Source organism: Phalaenopsis equestris, unplaced genomic scaffold (genome assembly GCF_001263595.1).
Source record: "Phalaenopsis equestris unplaced genomic scaffold, ASM126359v1 Scaffold000237, whole genome shotgun sequence".
Taxonomy (NCBI): domain Eukaryota; kingdom Viridiplantae; phylum Streptophyta; class Magnoliopsida; order Asparagales; family Orchidaceae; genus Phalaenopsis; species Phalaenopsis equestris.
The window spans coordinates 611314-622954 of record NW_018164679.1 but is presented as its reverse complement, the minus strand read 5'-3'; the positions used below and the strand labels follow the sequence as shown (position 1 = coordinate 622954).

The 11641-nt window shown below is 36.9% G+C and overlaps 1 protein-coding gene across 1 annotated transcript in view; it reads right to left on the bottom strand.

Moving 5' to 3' along the window:
- Nucleotides 1–5602, bottom strand: part of LOC110023938 (pentatricopeptide repeat-containing protein At1g71210) — a 21209-nt gene extending 15607 nt beyond the window's left edge. The window contains exon 1 of the mRNA XM_020723599.1: nucleotides 2607–5602. Coding sequence (XP_020579258.1) covers nucleotides 2708–5482 — 2775 coding nt within the window. The 5' untranslated portion in view covers nucleotides 5483–5602 and the 3' untranslated portion in view covers nucleotides 2607–2707. The remainder of the gene's footprint in view (nucleotides 1–2606) is intronic.
- Between the last annotated feature and the right edge of the window lie 6039 nt (nucleotides 5603–11641).

Sequence of the window (11641 nt, the reverse complement as noted above, 5' to 3'; positions counted from 1 at the left end):
TGATCGGTTCTTCTCTACCACAGGGGTTGATCCGACGCTATCTTGGGATAACCCGTAGTCAGGCTTCTCTTGCAGGTGGATCGTTCTTCTCCCGTTATTTGTTGGTGGTTCCCCTTGAGGGGGGTTGCGTGCCTCTTGTTGGGTCAGCCCTCCTCCTAGAAATGGACCCGCCGCTAGGGCAACAATCACCCTGAGCACTTTTGTGAACTGTTCTGCATCTGATGATTTGGGTCCTCAAGTCTTGCAGACCTTCCTTGATGAATTCTTCCATGAACTCCCTGGTGCATGTTGCTTTTGCCACGTTCCTTTGGCTAGATTTTCTCTGCTGTTATTGTTGAGCTCATCTTCATGTTGATGACATGTTTCTACACTCACCGCACCTTTAAGGATATTGAATCCAAAAGCGTCCGTAAAACACACCCAAGGTATTGAGCATTAAGAGAGAGAAATACAGGATGAGAGGGCACCGTATAGAGCAATAAAGAAAGTGTAACATTTATACATAACATAGACCTCATATTTATAAGCATCGGTCATATCATTACAAAAGTACATATTGGTCCCCTCATCATTGACTTTTCGGATTGATTTTTTATTAATTACAAAGTTATTCGCATATAATAAAATTGGGGGGCTGATTTGATCTATAAGAGTTTGTTGATTGTTCGATAAGACTTGAATCAATCGATATTTAATCCGAAAGGATACTTCCGACCGATCGTCCTGAGGGTTGATCACCGCCCTGTGGAGGATTTCCTAGCACGTTTCGTCGATCGCCCGAACACGACGCCTCTCTTGTCATCGTCCAACCTGAAATGCTCGTTAACAACTACATTTGATTGATTGTTTCATCCTCTTGAGCCGTTCAACTAGTGTGAGATTCGTGTTGACATATTTTATATGTACAAATACATTTATTGCCAACATCAACTTAATCACATCTAGTGTCTGGCGATCTAGCAACTCCCACTCTTCTTGGCTTGACTTTTCTAGTTTCTGACCAAGAACAGGTTCATGCAGTTTCTTCTGGTACAGATAGTTCTTTATCTACATCTTCCAGCAACCAAAATCTTTGTCATTGAACTTATCAATTTGATTTTTCCCCTCTTTAGCCATCTCTTTTTTTTTAGCAAAATGTGGCTTTGATACCATTTGTTAGGAGATAGGAAATAAAAAGAGTAAAAAAGTGAAATAGAAACACAACCTCACATATAGAAAGAGAAGATAAGAAGACTTACATGATTCGGCATATTGCCTATGTCTATAGCTGAACTTAGATCTCACTATATTTCTCTCTTACAAGAAGCTAGAATGATATCTCCTTATTTTATTTTCATTCCCTTACTATTTCACAACCACATCCCCTCTAGATCCATTTTTTAAACATCTCCTGATAGCCCTAGAATGATATCATCTGGTATCAGAACCCGACAAATCCTAAATTTTAAAATTTATCTTTCTCTGCCCTAAAATCAAAACTCAAAAATTCAAAAAAAAAATTTCCACCATAACCAAACCATTCTTACCGCAATTCATAGTCCTAACCATAAATTTTTAAAATTCAACATTCCTACAATCAAATTTCACCCCAACACCTACCACTAAATATATTATTTGTGTATCTATAGGTATTTTGTCTTATTTTAATATGGACTAGTTACCTTATTTCAATTAGAAAAGATTTAAAATTTAACATGAATTGTTAATTAAACATTCACCTTCAATATTAAAAAAAGGATTTGTTATTATGTGAAATCCAATTGTGTCGATCAATTGTTAGCTAAAAAACAGAAATCTATTTTAAGTAATTTTTCTATAATTTTGTTTTGGAATTCATAATCTCTTATATGAGTGCCCTAATGCGTCCAAAGTGTGAAAAGGCACGAGTGTGTTGTAATTTATATTTTCTCCTCATTTTTTTTTTCATAGTTAAATTTTTTGTGCGGTGTGCCTTCGTAGCTTTTTCATATTCACGGGTTTATCCACATTAATTCTGGTGTTCTTTGTGTTCATATTCTCGGGTTTATCCACATTAATTCTGGTGTTCTTTGTGTATTTTTTTTTTGTGCGTTTCTGTTCAAAATTTTGCTTTGGATCTCTCTATTTGGTTTCAACAATTTAAATCTCACAACAGGATCAAGGTCTTTTCTTCAATTTCTTCTTTCAATTTAAACACATGCACTCATACATGTGCATCCTACATCAAACAATACATTAAGAAAAGGAAATGAAAAATACAAGAATACCTTTTTTTAATTTTCATCACCATATATTCATTCAGAGGCAAACTGATTGATTCTTTTTCCTATAGCATTCTACGACAATGAATAACACTTTGAACTAAAAAGGTCTTTTTCTCATCATCATGTTTTATGTTCATGAAAACACAATTTCGTAACTTGCTTATTTGCACAACATAACAATTTTGTATAAATAATGAAAATAAATTTGACAAAAACAACATAAAAGCATGAGAAAAATTAGAATTAAAGTACCTGTTTAACTGTAACTTGCTTATTTGCACAACATAACAAATTTGCATAAAAAATGAAAATAGATTTGACAAAAACAACGTAAAAGCATGAGAAAAATTAGAATTTAAGTACCTGTTTAGCTGTGATGCAGGCTTTAACTTCATGAATGGAAGGGGAACTGGTCATCAGGAAGAAGTTGAAGAATAATATTATGCCAAAACAATCGCCACTTCCTACGACGTATTGTTGAATAAACTCAATGTATACCATGTTGGCTGGTACCCATTCCGAGACATCTCCTCCAGCCACTTCTCAGCATATTTCCTATAGCCAAGTTTGCAAAAACCATGCACCATAATGTCATAGGTCCACCGATTCGGTTCATAGCCCTTATCTTGTATCCTACGAAACAAATTGCACGCAAAATCCATTTTCCCTGACAAAAATGATCCCCTTAATAACACATTATATGTATAAATATCAACTGGAAAGTGCTGTTCAATCACTTCATCAAACTTTTCAAAGTTCTCCTTCATCCTAAGGCCATTTGCAAATTCTTTAATAAGGCCTCCGAGAATCAAATCTACTGAACACCTAATTTGTTGATCAAGAACTCCTGAATTTGCATCCCCCGCCATGCTTGATTGATCCCAAGCCTTCAGGAGTTTCTCGCCCTTCAAAACATGCAACAGGAGCACATTGGAAATGAAGGAAGAAACCTGATATCCACTTTCCTTGAAATCAATGATAACTCGAGTCACAACATTATAACTGTTGGAAGAACACAAAGTACGGACAAGCTCCTCGTAGCATTGAAGGCTCGGTAACAGTCCCTTTTCTCTCATCTCCCTCCATATCTCCACAGCATGCTCAGACCTTCCAGCCTCACAGAGGCCATGAATGAAAACATTATACAGCTTCCTGCTCAGCAAATGTTTCTTCTTTAAAAGGCGAAAGAAAGAGAAAGCATCTCCAAAACGACTGCTTTTCATATAGCAACGTAAAATTAGAATATCTGTACATAAATTGGGCTCTATTCCTGCACTTACCATCCTGTTATACACTTCCATTGCCATCTCAGGTTTCTTGGAGTGTGCAGCACCATCAATGATGTAATTGTAGCAAGTTCTAGGATCAAATTGCTTAATTTCCAACTGTTTGTTCAGTAAATCAAAAACCACATCAAACATTTCCATCTCACACAAACTACAAACCACTTCCCTGTAAAGGCGTCTTCCTGGCATAAAACCAAGGGCTTGCATCTGAATAAGTAATCCAGGAGGAAACTGCATCATCCTCAACTTTATGAAAGCCCGAATCAAGTTGCAACAGGTGGATTTGTACATAATAACACCTGCATTGACTCCATCAGTAGTCAAGAGCTCGGAGTAAGCTTCCTTAACGGCACCAATCTTGCACAGAGCAGATACATAGCGAGAATGGATATGGGCGGTTGACCTTAATTTCCTTTTCAGAGCTTCTGAAAGTAGACTACGAAGCTTCTCAAGCTTGCCCTGTCTGAGGAGGATATTGGCAAGGCGAGTAAAGGTCTGATTTCCAGGAAAGTAACCCTGGTTCATGCAATCCTCTAACACTCTCAGAACCTCTTCCACATTTCCATCTTTACAGAGGGCTTTGATCAGATGGTTGTAGACAATTCTCTTTGGTGCCACTCCAATCTCCATCTTCAGATTGTAAAGCTCGATTGCCACATCAACCATTCCCGCTTTGCAGAAAAAGCATAATGCTGCGTCCATGGTGTGCTGATCCGGGGAAATACCTTCCTCCATCATCTCCACAAGGAGATCGCAAACTTCCTCAAGCAAGTTCTGCCTTAGCAACCGCTGAATAAGCTGGTTGTACTGGAAGGTTTCGAGTAAGTGCCGATCAGTATCTGTATCTTTCTTCTTTCTCAAAAACTCCATGGCTGCATCAATCTTCCCGACTGCAAGAAGGTGGCTTATCCATGCGCCATAGGCCTCTGCATTGCTGAACTCGTCAACAAACTGACTGGCACATTCAACCCGCCCAGCCTTGCATAAAGCTTGAACAAGTGTTCCGACGGTGCGGTCGGCAACCACCCGGTGGTCGCATTGATATAGCTTGCGCAGATAAGCTGCGGCATCATCCAGCCGGCCCTGGCGGCAGAGCCGCTTGACGCGTATGCAAGCCGTCACGGGCCCGGCAAGACCGCGAGAGTCAATCTGGGTAAAAATAGAATCGGCGAAGTCAAATAGGGATTCCTCGACAAGAGAGTTAAGTAGGACATGGTAGCAAAAGTCGTCGAGGTCGGCGCCATTGTATCGCATTCGGGCAAACAGCTGAAGGGCGCGTTCTGCGGATCCAGTTACAGCGTAGCCGATGACTAGAGCCTGGTAGAATCTTGGATGACCTTTGCTGCCACTGGAAGCAGCTGCGTCAGCATCAAAAGAGAGTGAAATGTAGCCAGTGTCGGAGAAGCGACGAAGACATTCCATGACGAAAGAAACGTGGCGGTGCCGATGGAGGAGGCGGAAGAGGGCATGGTAGACGGAGCGGGAATGGAAGTAGCCAGGCTGACGGCTGCACCATTCGAAAAAGCGGATTCGGAGCTGTAGGAGAGAGCTTGAGGCATCAGCGGAAGGAGGAACCGCCGAAGGATGGGGACGGTGGCGAAGGAAACGGAGGACGAAGTCTTCAGAGAGGCGTAGACGGAGACGGGAGATGGTGGCATTGATTACTGAACTATCGTCCGATCGGGCGAAAACACTGTAGATTTCGTCCAACAGGTGAGGAAGAGGATCGTAGCCGCGGCGGAACCAATCGGAAAAGGAGGATATAATGAAGTGGGACTCGGTGTTATCGAGAAAAAACGGCAAATTAGGTTGTGGTGGGAAGCCGAGGGGTACCAAGCCACCGCCTGCTCGCGAGACGGCGGGCACGGGGGCAGAGTGAATGAAGGATGAGGAAGAAGGTATCAAGAGAAAGCGGAGGAGATTCCTGGAAGAGGGTTTGACAAACCCTAGCATTTGAGGGGGCAGCGAGTGCGGAGGGCGGCGGTGGTCGCGGGTCTCAGCTTCCTCCCATTCCCGAGCCGGAACGCTTGTTACAAAATGCTAAAGTGAGCCTGACCTAAGATGGGAGGTAGGATTTGATTTAGGGGCATTTACATTAATACCAATAATTCTGTATTTATATATTTAATACCTATGACAGGCTTTGGTAGCAATTATTAATAAGATTTATCAACTTATTTATCATACACAAAAATGCAATGAGGATTTTTGAATTTTCAGATTTATAGTCCCAAAAAGTTGTGTTTTTATATTCATATTTCGTGAATAATTTATAGTGAAAAGTTGTGTTTAATAATATGAGCTGACTTTATTAGGAAAATAAGGGTCACATCCAGCTATATTAGGAAAAGAAAAATGTTCAAGATAAAACACTAAGAAGACCGAAAAAATTACAGCTCAACACAAAAAAACCAATTAATACAGACAAAGGACTTATAAACCACCACGAACTACAAAAAAAACAGTCAATTCGGTCATAATGAAGATAAATTGAAAAAAATAGAATGTCTAAAATCTCTAAAATCTCTAAAATCAACTGAAGTAGAAAAACAAATGTGCAAACTTTAGTCTCTAAAACCATTTGAAACAACTATATCAGCCAAAATGAAGTTTTTCAACTATCCGATCAGATAAAGCATCAATTTTTCTCCAAAAAACTGACAAAAACAATAGTAATCCTTCCAACAATAGCCAAATATATTCCCACGAAGAAAAAATCTGTAAAGAAAGAAAAACAACATTCTTCAATTCAAGCAAAAAAAAAAATGTCATCAATTAAAGGAGGAGAAATAAGAAGTAAATAACTCTAAATAATTGAACCCACAAAAAAACATTAAGCCTCCATCCAGGAATGCTGTATACATTATGAATGTCAAAATATATAAATGAACAGTTCAAACTTAATGTATGGTTGAACATTCTCATAACTCGAAAGACAAACCTCGAAAGAGAACCAAGTGTAATATTTGCCCATAAAAATATAATGCAGAAAATAAAAATAAATCCATCTAGAAATAAAAATTTGGGTCCAAGGAAGAAAAGATATTGAGGCTTTATACATAAAATATAATTATATCAAACAATTAGAAATTATCAAATTATAAATAATAAATAGGTTGAGTTTCACTATAACGTCTGAATAACATCTAAGCACAAAACCAAAATAACTTATAATGCAATAAATGAACATATCTATAGAAACACCCCAACATATACCAGGAACCACTGAATAATTGAATTCATGATCAGTAGCTAGATGAACCGCAATAGAAATATGAAAACATAAATCAAATTGAAAAAATCTCAATAAGGTAAGGCGTGTCATATTATCCCTAAAAAAATGGTTATGCTCCAAAACAAAATATTGGAAACAACAAAGCTCAAAACATCACTCAACTCATGCACACCATCTTAGAAAATTTGGCTAAAAATGAAGTAAAAACAATTAGAGTTTAGCTAAATTTTATAAAAGAAGAAGTAACATCACCCAATTCACATAATAGAAGAATTATAGTCTAGATAAATCTTATAGAAAATAGCAATTTTATCAGGAATACCATGCTTAAACTTCCTCCAACTACTACTATGTGTTGACCTCATTTTTAATGAGGTATAGTTTTCCTCTTAGGATTTAGGATCTAGTCTTAAGATTCTCCCTTTAACTATCTTAGAACCTTAGCATTGATGCCCACTTCATTTTAGAAATCCAAACCACCTCTTTACTCTTTTGAAGTTACGCATGTGGTTCTTGACTTCTAGCACTTAGAAGGTTGCAACTAACATGAGGGAACTCAAAAGGAGTTCATATGGGACCTTTAAGCCCTAGGATTTCCTTTTGCACAATTTGCACCTTCACGAGCACAAATTTCATGATTCAAATAGTCGATACGTTTGATTACTATAATTTGCATTGACCGCGTCGTTATTTGTCGAAAGATTAAATAAATTTTTGGAACGATCGATCGGGAACTGAAATTTCGATGAAAATCGAATTCGACGCATTTTTTACCCGATCGTCGATGAGGTTGTCCGAATGATCCCGGATGGCGAAATGAACAGTGTTGGCGTGTCCGGAATGTCGAATTTAGCTGGAAAGGACACCAATTTTCATATGATTCCGAGCGAGATCAAATTGTGTTCGAATCGACTAAACCTAAACTCAAATCCCTAAACCTAAACTCATGCATGCACTTAATCCTTCCCCCGATCCTTCTCCATTTGGCCCGATTCTTTTCTCTCCCGTGAGCGAGCCCGACTCCTCTTCCACCTCTTTGACTGCTCGCAACCCTAGCTGACTCGGCGCTCCTCTCCTTTGTCGCGAAGCTTCGGCCTAGGTCCCTCCTCTCCCCGTGCTCTAGTAAAGCTTCCACCTGCTCTCTGTGCCACCTGCTCACCATACCTCTGTGTCTTTTGTCATCATTCTCTTCCCCTTTCTCTTGGTTCACCGCCCCAGGTAAGTTGTAGCTCCTTCTTCTTGGCTATATAAACCTCACTTGGGGGAGTTGTTCGGTCGGCCGAAATTTTAAGGAGAGGTGAAGTGCAACTGAAATTTTTCTTAGGCTTGTTCTTGAGTTTGCTTTGGATCTGCATCAAGAGGTAACTCTCTTTCTTCTTTCTTCAAGCATTTGGAGGTAAGAATCTCATTGTTTTGCATTCTTCTTCGATTTACTTATAGAGTGTATCATACAGTAAGAAGTGTCTTCTTTGAGGTTTTTCTTTACTTATTGTTCTTATGCACATAATGATTATTGACCCATACATTCATGTGTTTTGTAATCCTATATGGTTACTTTAAAATGTCTACCGCTTGGTCAACATATTTTAGAACTTATTTGGGGATATTTGTTACTTCACACATGCATGAAAATTTGGGACAATTGCAATTAGCTATTTCATGTTTTATATTCTAAATATTTTGAAAAAAAAACCAGCAACCTTTCATTCAGATTTTGAAAAGCTGCTAGATTTCTTTTGTTTTATATTTTTTTGGATAGTTGAAAAGAATTGCAAGCAATTTCTTCTTTTCTTTGCTCTGTTTTGAAGAGCTGTGACTAATTTCTTTTTGTTCTTTAAATAATGTCGTATCAAATTCTCTTTGTTTTTACAATTTGGATTTGGGAAATTGTGATTAGTTTTTCTTTTGGATTAGAAGAAGATTTGCGGCAAGCTTATTATTGAAATCTTTGGTGTTCGATTTATAAAAATCTGCGATCTGGTGTTCGATTTGTAAAAATCTGCAAGCTTTGGTGTTTGACTTATAATGTTCGACTTATAAAAATCTATATGTTTTGGTGTTCTATTGATAAAAAATCTGAAAATTTTAGGCGTTCGCGATACTTTCGGCCGCCTCCAATAAGAAAAGGGAAATATATATTGGAAATGAAATAATGAAAGTTTACATGCACGCCACACAATTCTTTTGCATTTCATACCCAACACCCAACTTGCCATTTAATTTTTCCTATACTTGCATACCACATAACTCTGATGTGCTTATCTGTAACATACCTAAGGCTTGGTTTTTTACTTATATAACGTCTATGTGGGAATTAATATAGTGAGAAAGGGAAATTTTGATGTAGTTTTCAGGTCTTTGACATATTTATTCTGAATTTCTTTTTAGAATGTGTAATTCTTGATCCCTATGAAATCTGCAAGAGGCGTACTGTGGCATGTTCAAGAGGAAAAAATATTACATCAGTACTACATACGTAGAGTAACGTGTGTAGTCAATGAAATCACGCCACGACACCCCACACGAAAGGAAAAAAAAAAACGGCGCGGTAACACAAGGAACATTCCCCCTGTGTTATTCATGTGTTATTCATGTGTTATTGTGTGTTATTCATGTGTTACTGATGTGTTATTGTGTTATTATAACACTAAGAATATTCTCAGGACACAATAACACATGAATAACACACAATAACACCAGAATAACACGGAGGAATATTCCCGACAGAGAAAAAACAGCACGGTAACACGGGGGAATATTTCCCCGTGTTATTTATGTGTTATTGATGTGTTATTGTGTTATTATAACACCAGAAATATTCTCATGACACAATAACACATGAATAACACGGGGGGAATATTCCCCGTGTTACCGCACCGTTTTTTTTTTCCTGTCACGTGGGGTGTCGTGACGTGATTTTATTGGCAACGCACGTTACTCTACATGCGTAGTACTGATGTAATATTTTTTTTGTTCAAGAGGCGCTAGATGCGTAAGAACATGAGAATTAGGTGGCAACACCTCTAATTTTTTCATCAATTTTATGAATATAATTAAAGTCATCATAACCAACCAAGGATCATTAATATTAGCAAATATAAAAATAATATGCTTCCAAATTTCTTTTCAAACGGAAACATTATTACATGCATAGATAAAAATAACAAATAAATTAGCAAAAGAGGAAAAAGAAATCTGACCATGAATATATTGTGTCTTAATGTTAATGACATGAAAAGAAAGAATGACTAAATTTCATTTAACCTATATACGACCATTGTCAACACAATTTAAATTATGCACACATTTCATTAGTAAACAACTTAAAATGATTAAGTCTAATGACATCTAGAATAGATGAAGAAGATGACATGGTTTCAAGATGACAAATGAGATGAATCTTATAATCATAAAGAAGCTTATGTAATATTGAATACATACCTCATTATTAAAACCCAAAACATTCTAAGCAATCATATTAGAAAATAACATTAGAAATAAATTAAAAAAATAGAAAAGAAAGAAGAAATCAATGAGTATTACACCCTTTAGGACTCCTTTCTTGGTCATGGAAGAGAAAGACAAAGAAGAGGGGAGAGGAACAAGAAAAATAACTAAAATAGCACAATTTGTCACATTATTAAGCTTGTTCAAAGAGCATTTATGCTCATAAACAATTCTAGCTTTATCTTGTAATGCATAAACATTTACTTTAGTAACACTATTATTCACAATATTGATCTCAAATGAAATCTTTCAGTGAGAAGATCAATATTATGTTGTGGAAGAAGAACATAAACACTGGAAATAACTTTGAATCTAATAATAAAAATGTTAGGTAAATTTGAGCAAATATCATGACAAGCATCATTATTCTCACCCACACAATCAACAAAACAAGAAGTTGTTTTAGCAAGGACATCGAGATCAGGAGACTAAGAGAGGGAAAGGGATGAGAAGAAGGAAGATTATTCGCATGACGAGGTTTTTAAAATCTCTTAACATTGTTGGACCAATTTTTGCTTCTATTTTGGCCATGAAATAAGATCAACAAAAATAGGTTGATAATTAGAAGACTTAGAAATATCAGAAAGATTATGAGTAAATGTTGAACATATTTTTTAAGTAATTGATTTCCATTCATAAATAATAATTTGCTTAATGACTTGATCCTTCATAAAAAAAATTAACTGAATTAGGAAGAACCACATCGATATTAATTTGAACATTAACTCCAGCAAAATCAGAACATTGTCCATTATTTCTAAGATCCACAACTAAAGGGACACCTATTTTGCTATCTATTATAGATATACCATTCTTTGTCCAAAAACAAAGCAATATATTATAAAATTTAACCCAAGTAGGAACATCTTTAAAATCTTTGAAACCCCATCTTTTTTTATTTTCTGATCTCAATTATCTCATTGATTTGTTGGGCATAGTCCATGGTTTTCCAAAGGGAAGTCTATTTTGGCCCCTTGCTAACATCGAGAAATAAGTTTACTAAAGATATAAAGGGGTGCACCAGTGAGCATAAGGAAATGGGCTATTGAGATTTGAGAACCACACAAAGCAACCCACATCTAGCTCAATACCCACAAAATTATTAGGAATTTTAACACTCTCATCAGATTCTCCTATTGTAATCCACTCAACTCAACATAAATGATGACGTGCAAGGCAAATGACTCTCTTAGAAAGACTTATTTGAGGTGTTTAGGAAGAGCTTTTAATTCCAACACTCTAGGGATTCTTCTATGGATGGTAATAAGGGCTTAACAGTGGTTGAGGTGTCTATGAGTTCAAACCTATTCCTAAGAACTCTAGGGTTCCCTTTTAAGAGTAGAGTAGATTCCTCCTTAGAAGTTTCCCTA